This window comes from Rhinatrema bivittatum, chromosome 2 (assembly GCF_901001135.1).
Source record: "Rhinatrema bivittatum chromosome 2, aRhiBiv1.1, whole genome shotgun sequence".
Lineage (NCBI taxonomy): Eukaryota > Metazoa > Chordata > Amphibia > Gymnophiona > Rhinatrematidae > Rhinatrema > Rhinatrema bivittatum.
The window spans coordinates 175,925,214-175,951,975 of record NC_042616.1 but is presented as its reverse complement, the minus strand read 5'-3'; the positions used below and the strand labels follow the sequence as shown (position 1 = coordinate 175,951,975).

The window sequence follows — 26,762 nt, the reverse complement described above, 5'->3', positions numbered from 1 at the left end:
GCCAACCTCTTCACCTCTACCAAGTCAGGCCTCTTAACATCCCATTCCCGATTCCCCCAATCCCAACAGCCCCCTGTTGCACCCGGTCGCAGATGGCTGCACCCTCTGTTGCTTACCTTTCTTCTGCCTAACTCCGTTCATCTTGGGAAGATGGCTGCCTCTGCTTCCTTACGCCGACCCGTTCGGAGTCTCCAGTCCGGCATGGGCAATTGCGTTCGCCATCTTTTTCCTGGGATTACCTAGGGCATGAGTGCGCAGCCCCGTCCTTTACGTGCGTCATGGCAGGAACCTCGGGGGCGTCCCCACCGCATGACGTCACAAGCTCAGGACATTTAAACCCAATTCGCAATTCCAGCTATGAGTTGGGTGGGAGGCTGCCCGTGGTCCAGTTAGGATTGCCCTTGCAAATGCTGCGTCCTCCCGGGCCTGAATATCCAGACGGTAGAATCTGGAGAAGGTATGGATGGAGGACCATGTCGCCGCTCTGCAGATCTCGGCAAGTGACAGCATTCTAGTTTCTGTCCAGGAAACCGCCTGGGCTCTGGTAGAATGGGTCTTGACCTGTAGAGGTGGTGGTTTTCCCGCTTCTACATAGGCCGCGCCTTGATGACTTCCTTGATCCAGCGGGCAATGGTTGCCCATGAGGCCGCTTCCCCTTGCCTCTTCCCGCTGTGAAGGACGAAAAGGTGGTCCATCTTTCGTACTGGTTCCGACATTTCCAGATATCTGCTCGGTCACTAAGCGCACTACCATCCCAGTGGAGGGAGGAGCGGTGCTCAAGGATGCACACGACCGGCGCCTGGAAGCAATACTGAAACAATCATTTGAGGTGGCAGCCATGTCCCTGCAGATTGCGGCCTGCTGCACCGTGGTGACACGTTCCTGTTTATCCCAAGCCAGGAACAACATCCCGGGAGAAGACATGGAATCAGCACTATCATTCCTCACGGATGCGGCATCCGATCTAGTGCGCACAGCAGCCAGAGGATTGTCATCCACAATGGCAGCCAGGAGACAACTCTGGCTTCGAAATTGGTCTGCTGACGCCTCCTCCAAGACACGCCTCATGAGAATGCCCTTCAAAGGATCTCTCCTCTTCGGCAGTGAACTAGAGAAGCTGGCCAACAAATGGGGCGACTCCCCATTACCTCGCCTGCCGGAGGACAAGGCGAAGAGAAACCAGTGTCCCTTCCCCAGGTCCACCAGAGGCAGAAGCTCACAGCGCTTCAACCCTTACAAGAACAACTATCAAGCGCCCCGCCCTATGGGCAGGAACCAGTCCTTTCGGAACAAGCACAACAAGAGGGGAACCAGCTCGGGTCCAGGTCCCAGCCGCACCCCACAATGAGATTCAGCCGACCCATCCAAGGGAAGATGCCATAGGGGGCAGGCTAACCCTATTCTACCGCAGATGGGTCGAGATAACTTTGGACAAGTGGGTCCTAGCCATCATCCGAGAGGGGTACTACCTGGACTTCTTTCGAACCCCTCCGGACAAGTTCGTGGAATCTCCCTGCCACGACCCCCACAAGAGGGCGGCAGTGGAAGCTACACTGACCAGACTCCTGGCCCTCGAGGCCATAACCCCGGTACCCACACGTGAAATAAATACTGGACATTACTCCATTTACTTTATTGTTCCCAAGAAAGAGGGTACATTCAGGCCCATCCTGGACATCAAGTCGGTCAACCAACACCTAAGGATCCCACGCTTCCACATGGAAACCCTACGTTCGGTCATACGTGCAATACAACCAGGAGAGTTTCTCACATCCCTGGACCTGTCGGAGGCCTACTTACACATCCCAATTCATCAGCGCTACCTATGCTTCAAGGTCCTGAATCAACACTACCAGTTCCGGGCACTACCCTTCGGGTTAGCCACTGCTCCCCGGACGTTCACCAGGGTAATCGTAGTGGTGGCGGCAGCACTCAGGAAGGAAGGAATCCTTGTTCATCCCTACCTGGACGATTGGCTGATCAGAGCAAAATCACCGGAAGAAAGCCACCAAGCAACCAGCAGTCATCACTCTACTGGAAAGCCTAGGATGGGTAGTTAACACGAACAAGAGCTCCCTTCAGCCCTCGCAGTGGCTGGAATACCTAGGAGTCCGATTCGACACCAAGGAAGACAAGGTCAGCCTGACCCCCATGAGGAGATCAAAGCTGTGGAACCGGCTCCAGACCTTACTGAGCGCCTCCCGTCCCACAGCATGGGATTACCTGCAAGTCCTCGGACTAATGGCATCCACACTGGAAGTGGTACCATGGGCACGTGCCCACATGAGGCCCCTGCAATGCTCACGTCTATCACGGTGGAGTCCATGATCCCAGAACTACACCGTACGTCTACCACTACCGGCCAGAGTCCAGACCCAGCTACAGTGGTGGCTACAGACCAGCCACATGAGCCGGGGATCAAGTCTATCCTCCCTAACCTGGACCCTGCTCACCACAGATGCCAGTCTACATGGGTGGGGAGCACACTGCGAAGAGCTAACCACCCAAGGGCGGTGGAACGAAGAAGAGGCGGGGTGGAACATCAATCGCCTAGAAGCACGGGTGGTCAGATTAGCCTGCCTGTGGTTCGCCCACAGACTTCGAGACAAAGTGGTCAGAGTGATGTCGGACAACGCCACGATGGTGGCCTACATCAACCGGCAGGGCGGAACCAGAAGCCAACAGGTCTCCTTAGAAATAGACCCCCTGATGGCCTGGGCGGAAGCAAATCTCCAAGACATTTCTGCCGTCCACATCGCCGGGAAGGACAACACTACGGCAGACTTCCTCAGCAGGGAAAGTCTAAACCCAGGAGAATGGAAGCTGTCACCCACAGCCTTCAAGATGATAGTGAATCAGTGGGGGACTCCAGACATGGATCTTCTAGCAAACAGATCCAACGCTCAAGTACCCAGATACTTCAGCCGCAGGCGAGATCCACAGTCCCAGGGGATCGACGCCCTGGTACAGGCCTGGCCACCGGGGACTCTGCTATACGTCTTTCCACTGTGGCCCTTGCTGGGCGCAATCATTCACAAGATTCAGCAGCACAGGGGACTAGTTCTTCTGGTGGCCCCAGACTGGCCAAGAAGACCCTGGTACGCAGACATGAGAAGACTACTGGCAGGGAATCCCCTACCCCTGCCTCCACACAGAGACCTGCTACAACAAAGTCCCATCCTCCACGAGGATCCAGCTCAATTCTCTCTTACGGTCTGGCCATTGAGAGGGCCCGCCTGAAAAAGAGGGGATATTCGGGGGCGGTAATAGATACTCTCCTCCGAGCACGCAAGTTCTCCACATCTCTAACATACATAAGAATCTGGAGAGTCTTTGAGGCCTGGTGCGAAGACCACAATGTCAAACCACGCTCCTCTAAGGTTCCCGTGATCCTGGAATTCTTACAGAATGGACTACAGAAGGGTCTGTCCCTCAACTCCATCAAGGTACAGGTGGCTGCATTGTCATGCTATGGCTCCAGGAGAGAGGACGACAGCATAGCCTCGCACCCAGATGTATCACGCTTCCTGAAAGGAGTCAAACACATTCGCCCACTACTAAAGTGACCAGTGCCCCTGTGGAACCTCAACCTCATCTTGGAATTCCTAGCGGGATCCGCCTTCAGACCCCTCCGAGACCTGTCCCTCCGTCTGTTAATCTTGAAGATGGTGTTCATGCTGGCCGTGTGCTCGGCCCGCCGCATCTCAGAGCTACAGGCCCTGTCCTGCCGTGAGCCATTCCTCAGACTCCCCCCGGGGACCATTCAGCTACGGACGGTTCCCTCCTTCCTCCCCAAAGTGGTCTCACACTTCCACCTTAACCAAACCATCTCACTACCTACGATGGGCGGCTTGAAGAAGTCGGAAGAAGCCCATAGTCTGCGCCATCTCGACATCGGCAGACTCCTATCCAGATAATGAGCTTGATGGACTCTTGGTCTGGCCTAGTATGACAAGCTTTATATTGCAGTAGTTATGAATGGAAAAATGAGCATTTCAAATGCGCGGGTAATTAGTCCTTTTTATTCTAGGATGTGTTTGATTGGTAAGGTAACTGTCTTATTAGATCTATAGTGAAACATCTGTTGACCTGCAAATCTCGCAATATATTTTTTTCTTATTTTCCTCCTTTAAACCCTAGGTGCGTCTTATGGTCAGGTGCGTCTTATAGTGCGAAAAATACGGTAATCTTTTCTCAGGATGATTAACATTCTCATTCCCTTGAGAATCCTTAGCAAGGAATATCTGTGAGATTTTCGTTTACTTTTTAATTCATAAGCTCTTTCCTCCCATTGGTTTAGTTCCTAACATAGCATGATTTATTATTTTTTCGGCCCAGCGATTTCCTCCTGCTGCTTTGGACCTTCAGTTCAATTGGAACTGCCCCGCTGTCGGGCTATGGCATAATAACATTTCATTGATAACTACCCTGGGTTTTGCCCACTTACGTTATACCCCCTCCCAATTCAGCTTAGCCATCAAAGTGACTGTCCTTGGCCTGGCGCCACAGACCACAACTCCTTCCAGAACCCGCCCCAAAGTCTGTCCACTAGAATTATTTTTCTCATTGCCTCCTCAGCATCTCTGCCCAGCCCAAGGAGTGAAAGATCTGAGCCAGGAATCACTCAGCGTCTTTGTCATGGCAGTGCACAGCATTGCCACTGGGCTAGGCCAACATGATGCAGGTAATCCCCTACACAGCTAACACCTAGCACTAATTTGTATTGGATGATAAATTATCTGTGGGACAAACTAAATGTAATGCTATGTCATTAAAAACATAGTGTGCATTTAATATTATATGTTCTTCAAGAAGGTATTTTTCAGGGGAAATGTACCCTCCTGAACAGCACTTATCAGACACTATTTTCCTGTTTTTAACAAGCAATCATGAACTGTGGAGCAGGAAATATTCCTGATACCTTGCGGGTGAGAGATGGAGAGAGCATATCTGAGGCCAACCCAGTTTTTCCTAGCGTGTAGCAGATGGACTCAGGACCAATGGGTATAGTGTACTCCTGTTAGCAGTTGGAGACGGATCAGATTTCAATCTGACGTCAGCCCCTAGTACATATACCCCTGCAGGAAGTGCAGCTCCCCAGTATTTTCCATCTCCATTGCAGTTAGGGACTATCTGCATGCTCTCAGAGCATTAGACCAAAATTAAAGAAATTTAAAGAAGAAACCCACCTGAAGACGAGCCCCGCACTCCTGCGGTGATACCCTCGGGTCCCTCCCCCAGTTGAGTTTCCCGAGGTGATTTCCGTGGTCCCTCGGAGGTGAGCCTCGGTCCGGCAGCCGATCCACGGCAGGGACCTAGCCCCCGAATCCTTGGGTGCAGCGCAGAGGCAGCCTCGGTCCGGCGGCCGAATTGCGGCGAGGACTTAGCCCCCGATCTCGGGCATGGCTGAGAGGCAGCGGGTGCATCCCCTCGAGCGCGGCGGTGAAGGTATTTGCCCTCTCCCCCCCGCAGCCGGAGAGAGGGATTGTGCACCCAACACGCACTTTTTAACAGAGCAAATTTAACACCAGCCCAAGAGTTGGCATTAAGTATTGCCATGTGTCAAGGGCTCATCTAAAAAACTAATTTTTCTGTGATTTCTACACCTGAGGCGCATTTTTTTTTTTTTATATACTGTAACTCCCTGACATGGCCACATTATCACTGCCGCCAACCCCGACCCCAGCTGCTTCCCTGACAAGCGGGCAGAAGAAAAAGAAAAGGGTCCATGCACCCGGGGTCCACCTCTCGCCTCTGCCCGCAGCTCTTGCCATCTTGCAGTATGTCCAACTTTCCAGGTATTTAATGCACAGGTTTTTCATGTCCCGAGCCAAAATCAACAAAATGGACTCAGGAAATTGTTGGTTAAGTGACTGATTGTAACATAAAATATTGAGAAAAGTGCACCACTAAAAGCCAGCGGCCTATAATGGGAAACAATAGATTTTACTTAATCAAAGCATAAAAACAAACTATGGCATCAATCAGTGTCACAATTTGTTTACACGTGGGAAGTCAGTTTGATATAAAAATGTATCTCTTTTAGGCAGGGAGAAAGATGTGGGGAACAGATGCAAAACGTGTATCCAAAGTGGGTGCCCATTTTTCCAATGTACTCAGAGCTACAGCTCCCCCGGGCACACCTGCTGCACACCGAGCAGAAGATTTCAAAGTATTAACAATGACACCTAGACCCTTTTCCTGATTGGAGACTCCTAATCTGGAACCTTGCATTGTGTAGCCATAATTTGGGTTCCTCTTCCTTAAGTGCATCACTTTACACTCGTCCATATTAAATTTAATTTACATGACCAGTCTCTCCCAGTTTTGCAAGGTCCTCTTGCAATTTCTTACAATCCTCTTGATTTAATGCTGAATAAATTTGTGTCATCAGCAAATTTGATCACCTCACTCAATCTCATTTCCAGGTCATTTATACATATACAAGCCGTTAAGCCCGTTAAAACGGGCTACATTAAATTTTTTTTCAGTCCATTTTCTAACACAGCACCCTTCTACACTTTTTCTCCCTCATGCCCCCTTCCCCTCGTTCACTCACCCCCTTCCCTCCACTCAGTCTAACTCACCCTCTGTCTCCCACTGCCTCCTTCCCCTCACTCTCACCTCCCTCCTCTTCCCTCAGTCACTCCCACCTCCCTCCCCTTCCCTCAGTCACTCCCCACCCTCTCTCAATCCCATCCCCTCTCCCTCAGCCCTCCTCCACTCCCTTTTTCTCTGCTCCACAACTTCTTACCCTTCCACTTACTCACATCCCTCTGTCTCTCACCTCCCCCTCATTCTCCCTCATTCTCTGACTCCCCTCACTCTTCCCCACCTCTCTCTCCCTCCCACACACTCTCACCCACTCCTCCCTCCCTCCCACACACTCCCTCCCTCTCACTCTCTCCTCCCTCCCTCTCACTCACTCTCTCCCTCCCACTCAGTCCCTCCCTCTCCCTCTATCATCCCTCAGTCCCTCCCTCTCACTCTCTCCTCCCTCCCTCTCACTCACTCTCTCCTCCCTCCCTCTCACTCACTCTCTCCTCCCTCTTACTCAGTCCCTCCCTCTCACTCAGTCCCTCCCTCACTACTGGCTGCTGCTGCTGCTGACACTCGATGCCGCCGCCGCTGCTCCTCGTTGCCGCCGCCGCCATATTGATATATTCAGCTGACGCTCGCTGAGACCGGCGTGCTTGCCCGCACATGCGCAGTAGAGCTGCTCTCTACTGCGCATTTGCGGCACGTCTGTCAAGCTTCATTTATTAGGTTGATTAAAAAGCAGCGATCCCACAATAGATCCCTGGGGTACGCCACTATTCACTTTTCTGACTTGGAAAATTTACCATTTAGCCCTACCCTCTGTTTTCTCTTTAAACCAGTTAGCAATCCACAAAGTGCGCTGCCCCCATCCCATGATTTTTTAATTTCCTAAGAAGTCTCTCATGAAGGTCCTTATCAAATGCTTTCTGGAAATAGACACACTCTATCCACTCCTCCCTTTGCACATGCCCCTCCCCCCCCCCCCCCCACCACCCCCGATGATGCTCCTTGCGCTTCCTCACTGTTTTTTACCCTACACTCAAGGGGGGGGGGGGGAGGTGAGGAAAATCACCACCAGAGGGAGATATGCAGGAGACATCTTTGTTGGGGGTCAAGTAGGGGTGGAAAGAAAAGCACCACCAAATGAAAGTACTGGGGAGGGAGCAGCAGTGCATTCCTGTTGGAAGGACAGTGTGAGGAAGCGGAGATGTCAGGAGTACGGCACGGTAAGAAACTGGGAGCCTCACTGGACAAGAGTAAGGTAAGGTGGTCAAAGCATCACCATGAGTAAAGGTTGATATCAGCATCACAGTAGCATTTTCATGCATGGTCAGTGTTTATTATGGTGGCAGACGTACAGTTACAGTGAACTTGTTATATGAATTCAAGGCTATGGTCTCAGAGCTCTAAAAGAAGTGAATCATTTGTAGTGCAATTTTTAGTTAGGACATGGGAAATTTAGGAATTATTCTGCTCTCTCAGACAAAAAAACTAATGACAGGGTATTCAGATAAAACAGATTCTCCATGTCATGAGGAAAATGCCCAGCTTATCAAAACATTTCTACAAAAGACAGTACATCATCCACAGTTACTATCATGATGGATGCTCACATGAGCTACTGCAGGAATGCTAACATCTTTCCTCTGGTGTTCTATTTGGCTATGTTGTGGCCTAATATGTTGGTGTGTTGGCTGTTGCATTTTAAGCTACTTTTTATTTTTAGCAGTTATCAATCTACTACCTTTTATTGTAACCAAGCAACTAATCATTTGTAACTGCAATCCATTTAGCTTTTATTATTAGTCTAGCACAGCAGGATTTAAAAAAGGTTTGGACAAGTTTGGAAAAGCCAGGTAGATTAAGGAAAGCTATTGCTACCCCAGAGTAACAGAGAGTAACAGGAAAGAGATCTATTTTATGGCATGTACCAAGCAGTTGCAACCTGGACTGGCCACTGTTAGAGATGAATGCTAAGCTCGATGGAACATTGACCTGGCACCGCATGGTATTTCTTATGTTTGTACATTCTTAAAATTTTCAGCTATTGGCTTATTTCCATGACTTGTGCAGATGCTTTGATAATTCAACATTTTGTTTCCTGGGTGCCAAAGTGGAGGAATGCGACAGCTAGAAAGCATGTCTTTGTCCCTGAATACTTATGATACCTAAAGAGAGCTGGGTTACATTTTTAGCCTTGAAAAAATACGGAACGAAGTATTCTAGGTCACTGACTTTTGCTGAAGAGTGTGCAAAGCCCATTCAGAAATGCAAAAAAAAAAAGCTTATGGGATAAATCCCTACTGTAATGCCGAGTACTGTTCAAGGTCTCTGAACAACAACTGACAATTATCAACAGGAATAGATAAGAAATTAGCTTCACAACAAAATGATTACTGCATTCTACAAGAAATTTTCAACTGATTTTAATACAAACCTAATGCAAAAACTAAAATGCAAAATAATTTTGATTGTTTCAAACTAAAAGCATAATGCTCAGAATGAAAGAGAAAGATGCTGTAAAGGAGATGAGGCACTAGACAAGATTCTCAAAGCTATTTGAAAGAAAGAATGGCCATGGAAAAGCACGAATAAAAACTGAAGGACTTTTCAGCATGGCTAATACAGAACATTTACAGAAACACAAACACAGAAATGACAGCAGAAAAGGACCAGATGGGTCCATCCAGTCTGCCCAGCTATCTTATTTTAGTATCTGATGTGCAGGTTACCCCCCCCCCCCCCCCCACATGCTTATCAGTTCCCCAGATCATAAAATTCAGGTCCCTCGGTTGCTATTTGAATCCAATTCTCCATTATCCTTGCAGTTGAAGCAGAGAGCAAGATTGGAGTTACATCAAAGTATCAGGCTTATTGGTTAAGACAGAGCTTTCCAAAGTGTGTGTCGGGACACATTAGTGTGTCGCCTGTAGTGTGGAGGTGTGTCGCCCGGTCCACAGGGCCGGCGGAAGCAGGGAACTATAGCAGGAAGATCTGCGGGCAGTGGGTGGAGCTTACATCACCACGGCCCGAAGAAAAGGGTCACGTTCACTCCTCCTCCTTCCTGCCTGTGCAGCCCTGGAAGAAAAACGTTGCCGGAGCCATGTGGGCAGGAAGGAGGAGGAGCATCTGCTGCGTACAGAAGAAGAGCAGCATTAATGGGCCGTTGCGGATCCCACATCGCGACGGCCCGAGAAGAGGAGGAAACCCGATAGCAGGGCCGCTGCAGATCCCATGTCACGGCCAGGGAAGATCAGGGCCTCTGAAGAGCCCATCCTTCGGCAACCCGTGCAGAGGGACAGCATGTGCCAGTGAGAGCCTGTGCTTGAGCAAGAGAGCATGTAGGAGTGAGAGAGCCTGTGTGTGTTAGAGTGAGACAGCATGTGCACGAGAGAGACAGTATGTATGTATGTATGAGAGAGAGGCATGTGAGAGTGAGAGCTGTGGATGTGTGAGATTGCATGTGAGTGAGAGCCTGTGTGTGTGAGAATGTGTGAGATAGCGTGTGAGAATGAGAACCTGATTGTGTGTTTGAGGGAAGACAGATGGAGAGAAAAGAAATAGAAAAAAAGACCCTGTAAAAGGAATTGGCAAAAAAACAAGAAAGGAAAGGTGGAAAAAAAAGCCTGTGACCAACCGATTAGAAAACTAAGATCAGACAGCAAAGGTATAAAAAAAAATTACTTTTTGGCACATGTAATTTTTAGGAATGTAATCTTTAGGAATGTAATCTTTAGGAATGTGCAAGAGTAGCACTTTCTCTATGCCGATCTCACAATGTACGAGATCAGCATGGAGGAAGTGGAAGCCTGCAAATATTTATTATGAGATAGGTTGTGTTGTGAAACATTTTATTTATGTATATATTTAAGGAAACATACATAAATTGTTGAAATACATTTTGTTCGTTTAACCTTTAACTTCTGGTTTGCTGGTAGACTGAATTACTGTGTCACGAAATTATGTTTGTCTAAAAGGTGTGTCACCAACATGAAAAGTTTGGAAAGCTCTGGGTTAAGAGTAGGGATGTGTGAAGCCTTTTCGGCTAGCCACAGGAAAAATTTGTATTTCCCGCGGCTCGGGCCTTTAAAATTCGGGGAGACTCGAATTTAGTTTTAGTGCGCACTAACGGGGAGTTAGTGCACATTAAACTTGAAATCAAATTTTTCCCCAAAAAATCGGGAAAAATTCCTTTGGGTTTCGGGCTCCCCGAACCAGGACGAATGCACAACCTTAGTTAAGAGTAGTAACCGCCACACCAGCAAGTTACCCTTATGTATTTTCTTCATTTCCATCCTCTAGCTTTAGGGATCCACAGGGTTTATCCCATGTCTCTCAATTCTTTCACTGTTTTAATCTTTACTACCTCCACGGCATTTTAGGCACCCACCACCCTCTCTGTGAATAAATATTTCCTGACATTGGTTCTGAGTCATCTTTCCTGGAGTTTCATTTTGTGACCTCTATTTCTACTTCTTTCCAACAGAAAAAGTTTGACGAATGTGCATCATTAAATTCTTTCATGTATCTGAAGGTCTGTATCATATCTCCCATGCACCTCCTCTCTTCCAGGCTATACATATTTAGATCCTTCAGCCTCTCCTCATAGGTCTTCTTATTCAGACCTCACACCATTTTGGTCGCTCTTCTTTGGACCATCCTGTTTTAATCCCTTTTGAGATATGGGCTCCAGAACTGAACACAGTACTCCAAGTGAGGCCTCACCAAAAACCTGTATAAGGGCATTATCACCCCTTTTTTTTTTTTAACTGGTTATTCCTCTCTCTATGCAGCCCAGCATTTTTCTGGCATTAGCTATCACCTTGTCACATTGCTTCACCATCCTCAGATCTCCAGACACTATTACCTCAAGAATCCTCTCTTGGTCTGTGCATATCAGTCTTTCACCCCACATCATATACAGCTCTTTTGGATTACCACACCCCAGATGCACGACTCAGCACTTCTTGGCATTGAATCCCAGCTGCCACTCTTCCACCTTTCTTAAATCTCTTTTCATTCTCTCTACACCTTCAGACATTTCCATTCTATTGGAGATCTTAGTATCATACGCAAATCAACATATTTTACCTTCCTTCCCTTCTGCAATGTCGTTCACAAAGATATTGAACAGAACCGGACCCAAAACTGAACCCTGTGGCACTCCACTTAACACTGTTTTCTCTTCAAAGTAGGTTCCATTTATCATCACATTCTATCAGTCAACCAGTATGTAATGTACACCACCATCTTGGCGCTCACTCCCAAGCTTCTCATTTAATTCACAGGCTTCCTATTTGGGATTGTATCAAAAGCTTTGCTGAAATCCAAGTAGATCTTCCTCGATCCAATTCTCTAGTTACCCATAAAAAAAAAATTAAACAGATTTGTCTGACATGACCTTCCAATGGTGAATCCATGCTACCTCAGATCCAGCAACCCACTGGATCCTTTCTTCAGCAGAGTCTCCATTAATTTTCTCACCACAGAGGTGAGGCTAATCGGCCTGTAGCTTCTGGCATCCTCTCTGCTACCACTTTTGTGAAGTGGGACCACCACCGCTTTTCTCTAATCATGCGGCACAACTCCCATTTCCAGGGATCTATTTAACAGGTCTTTTAGCGGACCCGCCAGCACATCTCTGAGCTCTCTCAGTATCCTGGGATGTATCTCCTACGGCCCCATGACCTTGTCAATTTTCAGTTTGCCCAGCTCCTCCCATACATTCGTCAACTCCATCCCCAGCAATGGTCCTTCTCCAGGGTCGTCTTTAGTGAATATCGAACTGAAGTATTTGTTTAATATTTCTGCCACTTCTTTGATACTCTCTATAGATTGCTCCTTCTCAGCTTTCAATTTCACTGTACCACTTCTGACCTCCCTTCTCACTTGATATATCCGAAAAATGTTATCTTCTTGCTTTTCCTCTTTGGCCATCCTTTCTACCTCTTGACCTTTTGCTTTCCTTATTTCTTTCTTTGTTTCCCTCAATTTTAACAGATATTCTTCCCTGTGTTCCTTTTTCTAGGAATCCTTTATACTTCTTGAATGCTATTCTTTTTGCCTTTATTTTTAGAGAACCAGATTGGTTTCCTTTTCTTCTTACTCGTTTCCTCTTTTTTTTTTTTTTTAATACATAGATTTGTTGTCTTTGTAATAGATCCTTTTAACTTGGCCTACTGTTCCACCTCATCCATTTTCTCCAGTCTTCCAGTTCTTCCTCCAGGTATGTCCCCATTTTGATAAAGTCTGTATTTTTTTAAATTCAAAATACGGGTGTTCATGTGAATTCTCTGTGTCCTATTTGTAAAATTGAACTATAATATCTGATGATCACGTGCTCAGGTGAGCCCCTACCCGAACAGCAGAGACATTATCACCATTAGTGAGCATCAGATCGAGTATTACAGCCTCTCTCGTGGGTTACATCATTATATGTTTTAGCAGAGCCCCTTAAAAGGCATCCACTATCTCTCTGCTTCTCATACATTCCGCAGAAGGGATACTCCACTCCACATATGACAGATTAAAATTTCCGAGCAACACTTTGCCCTTCTTTCCCACACCAGCAAAAAATGGAAGCACAATGTTCTTTTTTTTTTAGGATGGTTCACAATGCTTCTTTTCTCTACCCCACATCCTTTACAATTCAGCTGATTGGATATTGTTTTTGACATAAAGAACTACTCCTCCTCCTTTTCTGTCCTTTCTTAGCAAGTTGTACCCCAGGATGGCCATATCCCAATCATGAGAATCAGTGAACCAGATTTCTGTAACAGCAACAATGTCCAACTGTCCTTTACCATCAGGGTCTGCAGGTCTGGGATTTTGTTGCCTTGACTATGAGCATTTGCAGTCATAGCTTTCCAGCTGCTCTTTGTACTCATTTTTTCTGCTTTTTTGAACTGATTGATTGTATTACCTACTCTTCTTTCCTTCCTGTTTTGCTTGGGAATGAAATGCCAAATTCACTGGCTACCTTCAGCCACCCCAGCTCCCTAGTTTAACTGCCTGATAATGTATGGTCTGAATTTTTCACTTAGCACCCTCTTTCCTGCCATTAACAAAGGTAGGCCATCCTTACCATATAATCTTTTATTGCTCCATACACAGCCCCAGCCTCCAACGTATCCAAATCCATATTATTTACACCAGGTTTTGAGTCAGGCATTGAAATTATCTATAACATAACCTTTCCTTTCCCTTTCCACAAACAGGTAATACTTCTGAAAAAGCAATAGTGTCTGCAACATGTAATTTTTCCCTAAATTTTGGAAATCTTTCTGTACATTATGGATACCGTTTCTAGCAAGGTCCCTGGTCCCAGATGGATGACAAACTTATATCAGAGGTCTTTATTTCTTCTGTAATTGCATTGCCCACATGGTTTGCATTTCTGTTAGCTGAGGACCCTGGAAGGCATTTAACTGTTGTATCCCCATCAAGACGAGTTTCCAAATTGGTTCCTCTGATGAATGAATCTCCCAGCAGCAGCTTTCTTTTTTGACATTTGGTCATGTTGAAGGGTATCTGGGTTCATTGGGTGACTACATTCCTTTCAGATATCATTTCATATTCTGTTAATTGGACTTCATTTTCCAATGCAGAAAAGAGAAATTACTAATTACCTGATAATTTTGGTTTCCATAGTTTAGACAGATGGACTTGAGATCAGTGGGTTATGCTCCCCTGCCAGCAGATGGAGATTGAGCAAGCTGATGTCACAGTATATATATACTCCTGCAGTGACACCAGGCTGCCAGTATTCCCTTCAAAAGCAACTGTGGATAGCCTAGCAAAAAACTCAATTAAAAATAGCCAACCATTACAATACTTATCCAAGAAACACTGAACTCAAGCAATGAATGAATGTACACCAATCTAGGGATTGGATGAACACTTACCAATAATCTCCTAGAACACATAGTCCCACAGAAGGATCACAGACACAATCATCTGGCAGTCGAGGGTGGGGAAGCTGAGTCCATCTGTCTACACTAAGGAAAACAAAATTATCAGGTAAGTAGTAACTGCTCCTTTCCCAGCATGTAGATAGATTGACTCAGGATCAGTGGGATGTACCAAAGCTACTCCCGAACAGGGTGGGAGGCTGCCTGCAGTCCAGTGAACACCACATGTGCAAAGGCTGCATCCTCCCAGGCCTGCAGATCCAGATGATAAAACCTGGAAAAAGCATGTAAGGAGGTCCACATCGCAGCCTAGGAAATGTCGAAGAGAGAAAATCTAACCTCCACCCATGACACTCCCTGAGCCCTAGTGGAATGAGCCTTAATCTGAGTAGGCAAAGACTTTTCAGCATGCACATGTGCGGCTGTGACCACCACCACCTACTGTAGTCCGCGAAGCTGGTTTGTCTTGCTTCCTTCCATCATGAAGGACAAACAGGCGGTGTGTCTTTCGGAAGGTTCAGAGATCTCAATATACCACATGACATGTCTCTTGACATCCAAGGGATGCAGGAGGCAAAACTCCTCCACATCCCTGACCTTATCCAAGGGTGGCAAGGAAATAGACTGATTTAAATGAAATTCCGAGACCACCTTAGGCAAGAAGGATGAAACAGTACGTTGTTGAAATGCCCCTGGAGTCATCCGAAGGAACAGCTCCCAACAAGACAAGGTCTGCAGTTCGGAAATTCATTGCGCAGAATGGATAGCCACCAGGAACTGTTTTCAAGGTCAATAACCACAAGGAAAGGCTATGCAGCAGTCAGAACATAGGGCCTACCAAGAATTCCAACACCGAATTAAGACTCCACAACGGAACGGGTAACCTGAAGAGAGACCGAATATGCTTCACTCCCTTCAAAAAAAATGTGCACATCAGGATGAGACGATATGAAATCACCATTCACTGGGCCCTGAAATAGGCAAGAGCTGCAACCTGTATCTTAAAGGATTGACCTTTAATTCCTTGATTTAATCCATCCTGCAAAAATTCCAAGATGAGCGGGATCTTAACCGAACAAGGGAGAACATCTCAATCCTCACACCAGGCTTCAAACACTCTCCAAACCCGCACATAGGCCAAGAAGTGGAGAACTTCTGAGCATAGAGCAAGGTAGCAATCACTGCAGAAGAATATTCACGCTTCAACAAGCGAGCCCTCGCAAGGCAAAACAGAGTCGGATCTTGGTGCTGCTGCAACAGATTCTTGTGCGGTGGAAGACAAAGAGAGGTCTCCACCAGGAATCTTCACAGATCTGCATACCATGGTCATCTGGGCCAATCCGGTGCCAGCAGGAGTACCAACCTCCCTGTGATCTTCAATTCTGTGAACTATCCTGCCCAACAAGGGCCATGGAGGAAATGCATAAAGCAACTTGCCTTCCGACCAGACCTGTACGAGGGCATCTATGTCCAGGGACTATGAATCTCTCCTGTGACTGAAGAATTGAGGAACCTTCACATTGTGAGACATTCCCAGCAGGTCTAGGAATGGAAGGCCCCAGCAATCAGCTATCAGCTGAAACACCTCGTCCAACAATACCCATTCTCCTGGGTCCAGACTTCCCACTAAGAAAATCTGCTCTTATGTTGTCCTTTCCTGCAATGTGAGAGGCCAAGATCACCTGGTGATGTTCTTCTGACCATTCTATAAGGTGGACTATTTCCTGCAACACTTGCTGGCTTCTTGGTTCCACTCTGCCGGTTGAAATAAGCCATCTGTGCGTTGTCAGACATCACTCGGACTGCTTGATCCTACACAGTCTGTGGCTGAATTGCAAGCATGTCAACCAGACTTCCCGGGCTTCCAGGTGAGTGATGTTCCAAAGGGACCCTTCGGAATTCCAGTGTCCTTGTGCCGTTAGCCCCTTATAGTGAGCTCTCCAATCCTGGAGACTTGCATCTGTCATGAGTATGAACCAGTCTGGCGAGGTCAAGGAAACACCTTTTATCTGATGATCCTCCTGCAACCACCACCGGAGGTGAGAGCAGATTTCCATCGGCAAGAGGATCTGAACAAAATAATCCTAAGACAGCGGGTTCCTACGAGACAGCAGGATGCACTGAAGAGGATGATTATGCACCCTCGTCCACGGCACACTTTCAGGGTTGCCACCATTAAACAGAGTATCTGTAGAGAGGGCCCCACAGTCGGGCGGATACTGTTCTGTGAGATCAACTTCTGAATTCGAAATTATGGGAGGAAAACTTTGCCCTGCTTCATGTTGAGCCAAACACCCATATACTCCAGCGACAAAGGCTCTCTTTAACCAGATTCACCACCCAACCGAGCTCCTGCAAGAAGGAGATTACCTTGCAAGTCACCAAGCGACTCTCTTCCACAGACTTGGCTTGAATCAGCCAGACATCCAAACATGGGTGTACTAGGATTCCATCCCTTTGCAACTCTGCCACTTCTAACACCATAACCTTGGAAAGAATTCTGGGAGCAGTGGCTAGGCCAAAAGACAGTGCCCGAAACTGATAATGGCACCCCAACACCGGAAAACGCAGAAAACGTTGGTGGTCCAAACAGATGGGAATATGAAGGTAGACCTCAGAGATCCAAGGAGGTCGGAAATTCCCCCAACTGCACAGCTATTATCACTGAGCGCAATGACATCTGACTCCCTTGAGATCCAGAATGGGACAAAAGGAGCCCTCCTTCTGGGGCGCAACAAAATAAATGGAATATAGCCCCATACTTGCTTGAGATGTAGGCACCAGAACCTCAGCCCTCAGCCTGAGGAGTCTTAGTACTGTAGATTCCACTGCCTGTTTCTTCTGCACGGAGTGGCAAGGAGATACTATGAACACGTCCCGAGGAATATTACGAAAATCCAGCGCATATCCTTCATGTATCACCTCCAGCGCCCACTGATCTGATGTGATCTCGACCCACCTCTGAATAAAGAGAGAGGCATCCCCCATCTCTAGTTCCTGAAGGTGGGTTGGCAAACCTTCATTGTAAGTCTCGGGAGGATATGCTCCCCGAGCCCATTCCCCACTTGGGCTATCTGGGATGAAAGGAATGAGATCTGCTGTAAAGCCAATTTGTCTGAAAGGTCGACCCCTCTGTAGGGATGAAACCGCTTGGAACCCCTGAGATGACCCCCTTGTAGCAAAGGGGTACTGCAACTGTATCTTATCCTCCAGCAATCAAGGAACCGGAGATTCATCCCACTTACTTGTCAATTCTCCAACTCGTTCCCAAACAAGAGCAAGCCTCTAAAAGGCATTTTCATGAGATTAGCTTTGGAGGTCACATTAGCCAATTAATTTCGCAGCCATAGTTGAAGCCTGGCCGCTATCACCAAAGCCACTCCTTTAGCCAAGGTACAGAACAAATTGCAGCCTGCATCTGCTAAAAAGGCGGCAGTCGGTTCCATAACTGTTCCGGAATTCACTCCTGAATCAACCACTTCCTAAGAGAGAAGCAGACATGATCGAGTCATTAGAGTGCAACAGGAAGCTATCTGTAAGGTCATTGCCACAGCTTCAAATGCTTGCTTAAGGATAGCCTCAATCCTTCTATCATGCACATCCTTCAAGGCCACTCCTCCCTCCATGGGGATAGCACCCACTTTTGGAAAACACAAATGTTCTCTCTCTCTCTCCGCTGGATCCAGGGGGTAGAGTCATACCAATGTCCTACTCCTTTTGAAATTTGCCTCTGGAGTGCCCCCATTCAATATTGATCAATTCTTGAATGGCGTCCATAACAGGGAAGAAAGGAAGAGGCTTTACACAAGGAAATCAAAATGGGATTCTTCTTTGGTTCAGACATTGAATCTGCACTAGGGACCAACCAGCATCCTCGTGGTCAGGGAAATCAGGGCCGACAGTTAATATCTATGAAAGAACTGATACAGTTCCAGTGCTTGAGGAATTTCCCCATCTTCCAGGGAATCAGTAACTGCCTTATACCCAGTGCCTTCCGGGTTCCCACTGGTAATACTGGCAGTGAACCTAGGAATGGAAGAGAGAGGGGCTACCACCAGCTGAGGATCCAACCTGACAGGATCATGCAAAGTTGAGGACTGTACCCGCAGAAAGGATTACAAGCCTTGAAAAAAACTCTATCCAAGAAAAGGCAACAGGATCCAAGCCAAACCCAGGAGGAACTGGAGCAAGGCCCATTCAGCTGCGATCTCCTGCAGAGGAACCGGTCAAAAGTAAGTGCCAAGGTCCGGTGTACCTCCAGACAAATCCTTTGCCAGACTATTATCAGGCTGGGAAGATCCAGGCTAAGTAAAATCAGAGGAAGACAATTCTCCCTGAGCTTCTAAACCAGGGCTTCCCAAACCTGTCCTGGGGACCCCACAGCCAGTCAGGTTTTAAGGATATCCACAATGAATATGCATGAGATAAATTTGCATATACCGAGTCTCCATGGTATGCAAATGTATCTCATGCATATTCATTGTGGATATCTTGAAACCCAACTGGCTGTGGGGTCCCCAGGACAGGTTTGGGAAGCTCTGCTCTAAACAGCGCTGACACATGTTAGAGGATACTCCAGGCCGAGATGCCCGAGTATGACAGGCAACGTAGAGAGAAGGCACTTAGGTTTCTTGGTCATCGGCACCAGAAGTGCACAGCCAATGGAGAATGCGCTTTCAGCCGGCTTGCGCTGAAAAAATTCAAGTGCACAATTTTATGTACACAAACATTAGGCACGCCCAGAGTAAATGCCATCAAAAAACAAACTGTGTGCCACCGATGAAGTAAAAAATGTGCGCACAACAGTTGCGCTCAAAAGTGAGTGCACAATGTGTGCGCAGAGCCAACACACTGCACACACTGATGTTCCTGTAGAAGGCGGCAGAGCATGCACAAAAGCGCATGAAAACGCCGCCATGACCTACCATACGGCACACAGGAAAATGCCTAACTGTGCTGCCTAGCTCACTGGGGCCACTCAACCGCCAGACTGCAGAGTTCCCCTAACTCCTACGGGAGTGGGAACAAACGTCGGAACGGTGTGTCGAGCATACACTGGCTCTGTCTCATAACAATTTTTTTTTTTTTAAAACTTACCTGAGTTCAGCCCTTACAGGTTGATTACAGAGACAGCCTCTGGCAGTGGGGAGAGAGGGCAACTGCCATCACCACCCGCACTTGGCCTCCTGCAGCCGCTGCCTTTAAGCTGTACAATCAGCTAAGTCCACACCAGTGTAAGCCAGCTACTGGAGCTACGCACACATCTGAGGGACCACAGAAATCACCTCAGGAATTCTCAACTGGGGGAAGGACCATTTGGTATCACCACAGGAGAGTGGGGCTTTACTTTTCCATTTAAAATTCTCCTTCTAAAATCTGAATCAATCCCCAGTAGGGAGATGCACGTTCCCCATCTTCTGAGAATCCTGGCAGGCTGGTGTCACTGCAGGAGTTATATATACTGTGACGTTAGCTTGCTCCATCTCACTGGTCCTGAGTCCATCTGTCTATATGCTAGGAAAATGCATTATTTATGTAAGGGTAACTGCACGGAAAGTGGGTGTCCATCACAGGCCTTATTCTACCAGAATAAAAGTGCATCTTTTCTATTTTGCATACCTAAAAAATAACAGCATCTTGGATGGAAGTGTGTTGACTCAAGACCCAAATATGCCACCCCTTACCCCATTTCCTGATTATATAGATCGTTTTCTGGGTCAAAGATTCAAACCTACAGCTTTACCCACTTAGATAACTTGATGCCTGTATTCAATTAAACCACCCCTATCAATGAACCTTGAGACTCTACATATTTTTGCCTATTTTCTCATTTGTCTTTCCTGCCTGTCTTGACTCGACTAAGTTCCACTGTGCAGGACTGTCTCAAGTGTGTTTCTTTACAACACTGCATACACCTTATAGTGCCATATATTTTTAGCAGTGGTCTTACACAGCACCCTCTTTCCAAACAGAATCTCAAGGATCTCACAACTAAAGAAACACCAGTATTAGAAAGGATGGCTATGCCCCTTTACATACCACAAAAGAGTTTGGTAGGCAAAAAAAAGCAATGCCATTATTGACCCGGAATACTGACTCATAAAGCCTTAATACAATAAAGATTTTGTTCCATAAACACAGAACAGAGAAAAGTCCTTTGTGAATGAAGTCCAGAGTCTGGCCATTCTAACCACACATGGAATATTTTTGTTTGCAATCCAGAAGATATATTTCCTTGCTTAATGTGCCATTTAAATTATCACATCAATTCCTTTCACTTTTCATTGGCTTTTGGCAATAAAAGTATTGTTTTCCTCAAATAAAAAGCACTTGCAAAAAAGCAGATTTTTCACATCAGTCAGCTTCAACTGCTGATTTATGAAGTGTGACAAACTGCCAAACTACCACTGCTAATTAATCTAACATCGAGCTCTGGCCTGGCACTTGGTGCCCAGGACGTCAGATATTTGCATTTGAATATGTCATAAAAACTGCAATTGCTTGTGGACCCAGCTGACCAGCAGAACTGAATGAATGACTTTCTGATGAACATGAAATAATGGCTGGGCCAGGGACATCATGGCAATTACCTGGAGCATAAAAAAAAACCCAACATGATTTTAGGGCCAACATGTGAGAAGCTCAAATTTGGAAGCAAATTCTGCCATGGTGAGGTTCATCCTGGAGTTGACCGCTGTAGAATCATGCATGCAGAGACAAACAGAGAACTAACCTAACCTCATGTCATAATAAAAAGCTATGGTAACTAGGTGCCAGAGGTGGGAAAACCATGGCCCATATGAGATTTCCATCTGAGCTGGGTGGTGAGTCAAGTTTCAGCATGCCACAGGAAGAGAATGTTACTTCTAGTTAGAAGTGATGATATCAGTTCATGGGACCTCAAGGATGAACCCCCACATGCCTAACCCTGGTTTTTCAGACTCTGAGGCTTCAGAGGAGACCAAATCCAGACTTCTGGGACCCTTACTGGCTCGTCCACCTGGACCAGGTCCAAACATTTGCCCATCCATGCTGTAGGCAGAGAAACACATTATGAGTGCATTAGCTATAAAGCTCATATCATTTATATAAAAAAATAGCAAAACAAGAAACCGTGTACCTATTTTTACTGGACTAGCATTTAAGTGCTTTTAAATAACCTCAGAGTCCTTCAATAGATGTGGCAGCTCCTGTCTTACATCGTTATTCATTTCAAAGCATTATGTAAAATTCCTTGTATACTGGTTCAATAAAAAGTGCCACACAAACTATTTTATATTCTCATGTTTAGCTATCTGTTCTAAACAGCATTTTTCATGTACCCACTTTACTGACAATACCATATCTACCCATAAATACACAAATATTGCTTTAACAGCCCAGCCCAAATAAAATTTTGAGCAAATCCATGAAGTTTAATCCACTTTTCAGACAACCACCAGAAATCAAGAGGGTCACAAGCCAAAGATAGAAAGGGAAGGCAGTTTAGCAAAGAAATAAATGAGGCACTGCCTTAACATTTAAATTGCTTTCAGATAAATCAGCTTCCATTTATTTTCTTAGCAGACCAAAATAAGTCCATAGAGAATTAAAAAAAACAAGAATGACAACGTATGGCTACCCAGAATGTTTACTAAATTTGATTCAAATTCTCACCCGCACTGCTGAAAAAGCTATGTCAAGGGGGAGGGGGCATTTGCATGGTGGGGAGAAGCAAGATGCAAAAGATACTGCCAGATGGAGCAAATAAACGTGAGATCAGAATCAAAGAAAAGATACAGAAACTATAGAACTTTAACTGATGGAGCATGGTTTGCTCTGGCGTAGAAACGTTTTAGTCAGAGTTCTAGAAAGCTGAGCCACCAGTTGACTTGCCAGGGAATATTAGCCTGAAGAAGGGACGGCTAAAAGAAGATATGATAGAGGTCTACAAAATCTTGAAATGAGTGGAACAGGTAAGCGGGGATTGGTTATTTACTCTTTCAAATAGTACTAAGACTGGGGGAGACTATGAAGATAATAAGTAGCACATTTAAAACAAATCGGAGAAAGTACTTTTTCACTCTGTGCACAATTAAACTGTGGAATTTGTTAACAGAGGAAGTGATAAAAACAGAGTAGCTGAGTTTCAAAAGGTTTTAGACAAGTTCTAGAAGTATATGGACAAATCCCATATACAAGCTATACTCATACTTACCTCTATTACTAATATCAGTTGTATTCAATTTTATTTAGAAAATGCATCTTCCTTAAATTATGCTCAAGTCATGGTACAACATAGCTGAATTCACTATACGTTTACATGTAAAATAGTTAAACCTCAATAAATATGCAAAAAACAAACACAATACCATGTATATAGAGACTTTGCTAACAAACGTGAATACATTCTGTTTATGATTGCAGGACATCATCCTAACTCAACAGTTGGACTCAAGCATGGATCCATCAAACTCCATCACCAATGACAATCAGCTAGTATCTCGGAACATAGACAAGAATATGAGGACAGATTAAGATCATAAGGTCCAAATGGTCTGCCCAATCCCACACCTAATACCCACAAAATTATCCATTACAAAACTATCTCTGATATATAATCTGTTCTAATAAGCACCAAAATGTGCAGTAGTAATTTCAGGTCACCTGATATGAGTGTTCTGAATACTATTTTGCATAAATTTTGATGGTATGGGTAAGCTGTGTTGAAATCTTTCCACTGTCTCAGGTACAAACTTAAGGGCCTATGTACTAGCCCGTGGAATTTTTCATGGAAGGAAAAATAGTGCAGGAGTCACTAAGCTGCAGAAATCGGTACTGCAGTTTACTGAAACACACAGTATTTTCCCCCATAGAGCTGGGAAAATACTGCAGCTTAGGAACCCTCAGGATTGTTCATGTGATTGCAGCCCTACAGCCCAGGGTAGCCATATTGTTAAAGGGGCTAATCGGCCTATATAACCCCAACCTTGCCAAATTTTATCAAAACCCCATGGATCTAGACAGTCCCATCCTCTTAACGTGGCCACAAAACTCCAAAATTAAAAAAAAAAAAAGTAAGAAGCTGAAGCCTAGGTCCTCCCCCCATGCAAACCCCATCTTTTTTATGCAAGGACCCCCCCCCGGACCAGCAACCCCCCCCTCTCCCAACATAGGCCCCCCTCCCAACAATCCTTTGCCATACCTCTAGATCCCTGGCAGACTATTAAAGACCCAGAATGCCCTCTAGACACCGGGCCTTGTTCCATCACTTACAATGCGGTACTAGCCGGCTAGTTTTAGGGGTAAATTACAAAACCGTCCAGCTGGCGCCATATTGATAGTAACAACACAGGGCCCAAAGCCTAAGGGGTGCTATGGATGCCCACTAGACGTCTAGGGCCCCAGAGGCCTGTACAGCAAGGAGGGGATTGGAAGAGGGCTTGAGCAAAGCTTTTTTTTTTTTAATTTGGGATTGATGGCCGTCGGCTGCCAGTATTCAAAATGGCGCTGATAGCCTTTGCCCTTACTATGTCACAGGGCCGACCAATGGCAGCCGACAGCCAAAGTGCAGGAGATCGCTCCTGGACCCCCGCTGGACCACCAGGGACTTTTGGCAATTCTTGGGGGGGGGGGGGGGGTTATAGTTAATTAAATTTAAAGGGTTGGTATGGGGGTTTTTTTTTCAACAAAGAACGCTAAGTTTTCTGATAGGGGGAGTGGACAGAAATGGCCCTCCCCAGACCTGAAAACAAAATGGGGACCAAAATAAATGTTATGCCCTCCCCTAATTTGCTCCATAAGATGCACAGATGCCTGGGAACAGAACCAGTTTAGCACACCATTTTTTTTTTTTTAATTTTCCAGCTCTGAATCCTAGGTGCGTCTTATGGAGCGAAAAATACGGTAAACCTAATCTGCTTTGAAGTGACTGACCAGTCACGAAAGGTGGGGAATACATGTAAAAAAAATAAAAAAAATAAAAATTAAATCAATATGCACAGGATTTGATAATTGGAAGAGTTTGGTTCTCAAATACATACTCTGTTTTCTAAGTAGAAATAGTGGATAAACCAACTGGGATTGCAGGGGAAGTTTTTCAGCATGGACAGCTTCTATTAAAATGAGTTAAAATTCCACTTTACAAGGAGGAAAGATGGCTGCTGCTACAGTGCTAAAATTAAAAAATAAACAGATCACCTGTCGGGGCAAAAGCAATACTATCAAGCTCAACATTCTATTTTTTTGGCGAAAGGCACACAACCGGGATTTTTTTTTTTTCCTTTAACAACTTCTTTGTATAATCGATTTTGTGAACACTTGCCTACTGTTGTGGCTCCTATATAGAACCTGATTTAATAAAGATTTCTCCTACGGGCACAGAAAGCGAGAAAATCTTGCTGCACAAGTCCAAAAAGGTTTCATTGCAAAGAAACAGAGCATCCCCTCTTTATGAAAACACGATGCAGGCTAATAACTGAGAAATATGGCAGCAGAATTAGCACTGGGGGGGAGCCATCTGTGTTTGTGCAATGAGGGATGAGTATACTTAGCCGTTGGGCAGCGCAGGAGCTTTTCCAGAGATGCATTTTCTGTGTACTGCCTCATTTTTCAGCCTCGCTCTCTAATCTGCTGTGGTTCAATTCTAAAACGGTGGTGCCTGCAGAAATCAGCTCCATTCCAAGGGAAAGGGTCTTGCTAAATCCATTTATTTGTAGCGTAAGATGAATTTAAGTCCATAGAGAGAGAGCAAGAATGCACACCCCCCAACACACATTTCAGTTACTACCCTGCCCATAAGGCAGGCATACCAACGATGCGAGGAATTTATAATCATAACCTCCAAAAGCAGAAATTCCGTCTCGTGCAGAAGATGCTCAGAGATTCCTAAAAGGTACTATGGTGACCAGCTTAATGAACACACAGCTTGCCCAGGAGGAGGAATTCAGACTGCTGAAAACAGCTGGAGGAACCACATATGCAAAGAGGAGGCAAATGCAGCATGGAGTAATAAGCTCAGACAAACACACTTGAAAAAAAATTGCTAAATGTCAAATAATAAGGCATTGAATAAATAACAGCGGAGGAGAACCACCAAGTACAGGCCGCTCAAAGGCAAGCTGAAAAAATGCCACACTAGAAAAACAATGCAGAAATGCTGTGTGTTAATGCTCCAATGCCACACAGATGTACTTTCTATATACTAACTCATTTTAAGTCATTTCCTACAGGGAAACTGGCCTTATAACATCATCATGTCTGTCTCTCTCTACTGGTCATTCCCTCTGTAAGGCCCCATTTCTCCCACTTAACTTTTGAGCCATTTATCTAATGTCATTCAGATTTCTGCCAAAGGCAGTAGATTGTTCACACTTTCCATGTGGCCTCACTGTCCCTGACACTTGGAGTCCAGGTTTCTCTTTCCCACAGGAAGCCAGCCAACTCAGTTGAAATCTCAGAAAAGTCAAAGCACCCTGTGATGTCACTGAGCATTTTGAAAGTGGCCCTGCCATTGGTTAGTAATCATAACCCTATGCAAATTTGTGTACTAGAAAAGGAAACTAGTCATCATAAAATGTTCATCCAAACCCTCGGCTCTGTTGTACTCTTGCCTGCTACAGTTCAGCTTCTCAACAGTGGTGACTACAGAACTCAAATGTAAGATCTTAAACCACAACACAGAAATGACGTTACCTGACTTTCCCTCTGGTGTTTCTGAGAACCGTGGCAGCGAAATTCTGCGTGACCCCCACCAGACTGATGCCATCCACTTCCACAATTTGGTCATTTACTTGGATCCTATTGGAAAACAAAATTACAATGTCACTGCCACTTACAATTAGATGCAAACAGCGAAAGGGAAAGGAAAATGCTGTAGGATTTTACAGCAGCTGTACTAACACATTTTTCAATTAAACCAGAAGCTGAGCAAAACCATTAAGATTCTATGCTATCACTCTGAATTGTGTAATTTTGGAACAGAAATAACTATCTAAGGAAGCACTTGTGGTCAGACAGCACTTTATAAGTTAATACTGGATATCCACATGAACCTACAATTTCAGGTACACGTCGATTTTTATGATTATTAAAATATATAAGTGAAAACTTCTGCAAGGGCTGGCTGTCAGCCCTGTAGGAGATGCGGCAGGTGTGACGATCTTGCTACTGGGATTAGCACTGCATGAGTGTGACTGAGCTGCTTCCTACAGGGGCAAAGGAGAAACGGACCACTTTGACAGCCCTAAATTGCTTCCGTACTCAAGACAGCAGGTCAAGAGTTGATATAGCAAAATGGCAATACTCTACCAGACCTGAGAGGCCTGTAGCTGG

At 45.7% G+C, this 26,762-nt stretch overlaps 1 protein-coding gene across 10 annotated transcripts in view; it reads right to left on the bottom strand.

Annotated features, from left to right (window-relative positions):
• Window positions 1-26,762, bottom strand: part of PPP1R9A (protein phosphatase 1 regulatory subunit 9A) — a 541,608-nt gene that overhangs the window by 217,124 nt on the left and 297,722 nt on the right. For all 10 annotated transcript variants that reach the window (XM_029588910.1, XM_029588913.1, XM_029588912.1 and 7 more), the window contains exon 5: window positions 26,124-26,228. In XM_029588910.1, the coding sequence (XP_029444770.1) occupies window positions 26,124-26,228 (105 nt within the window). The remainder of the gene's footprint in view (window positions 1-26,123; window positions 26,229-26,762) is intronic.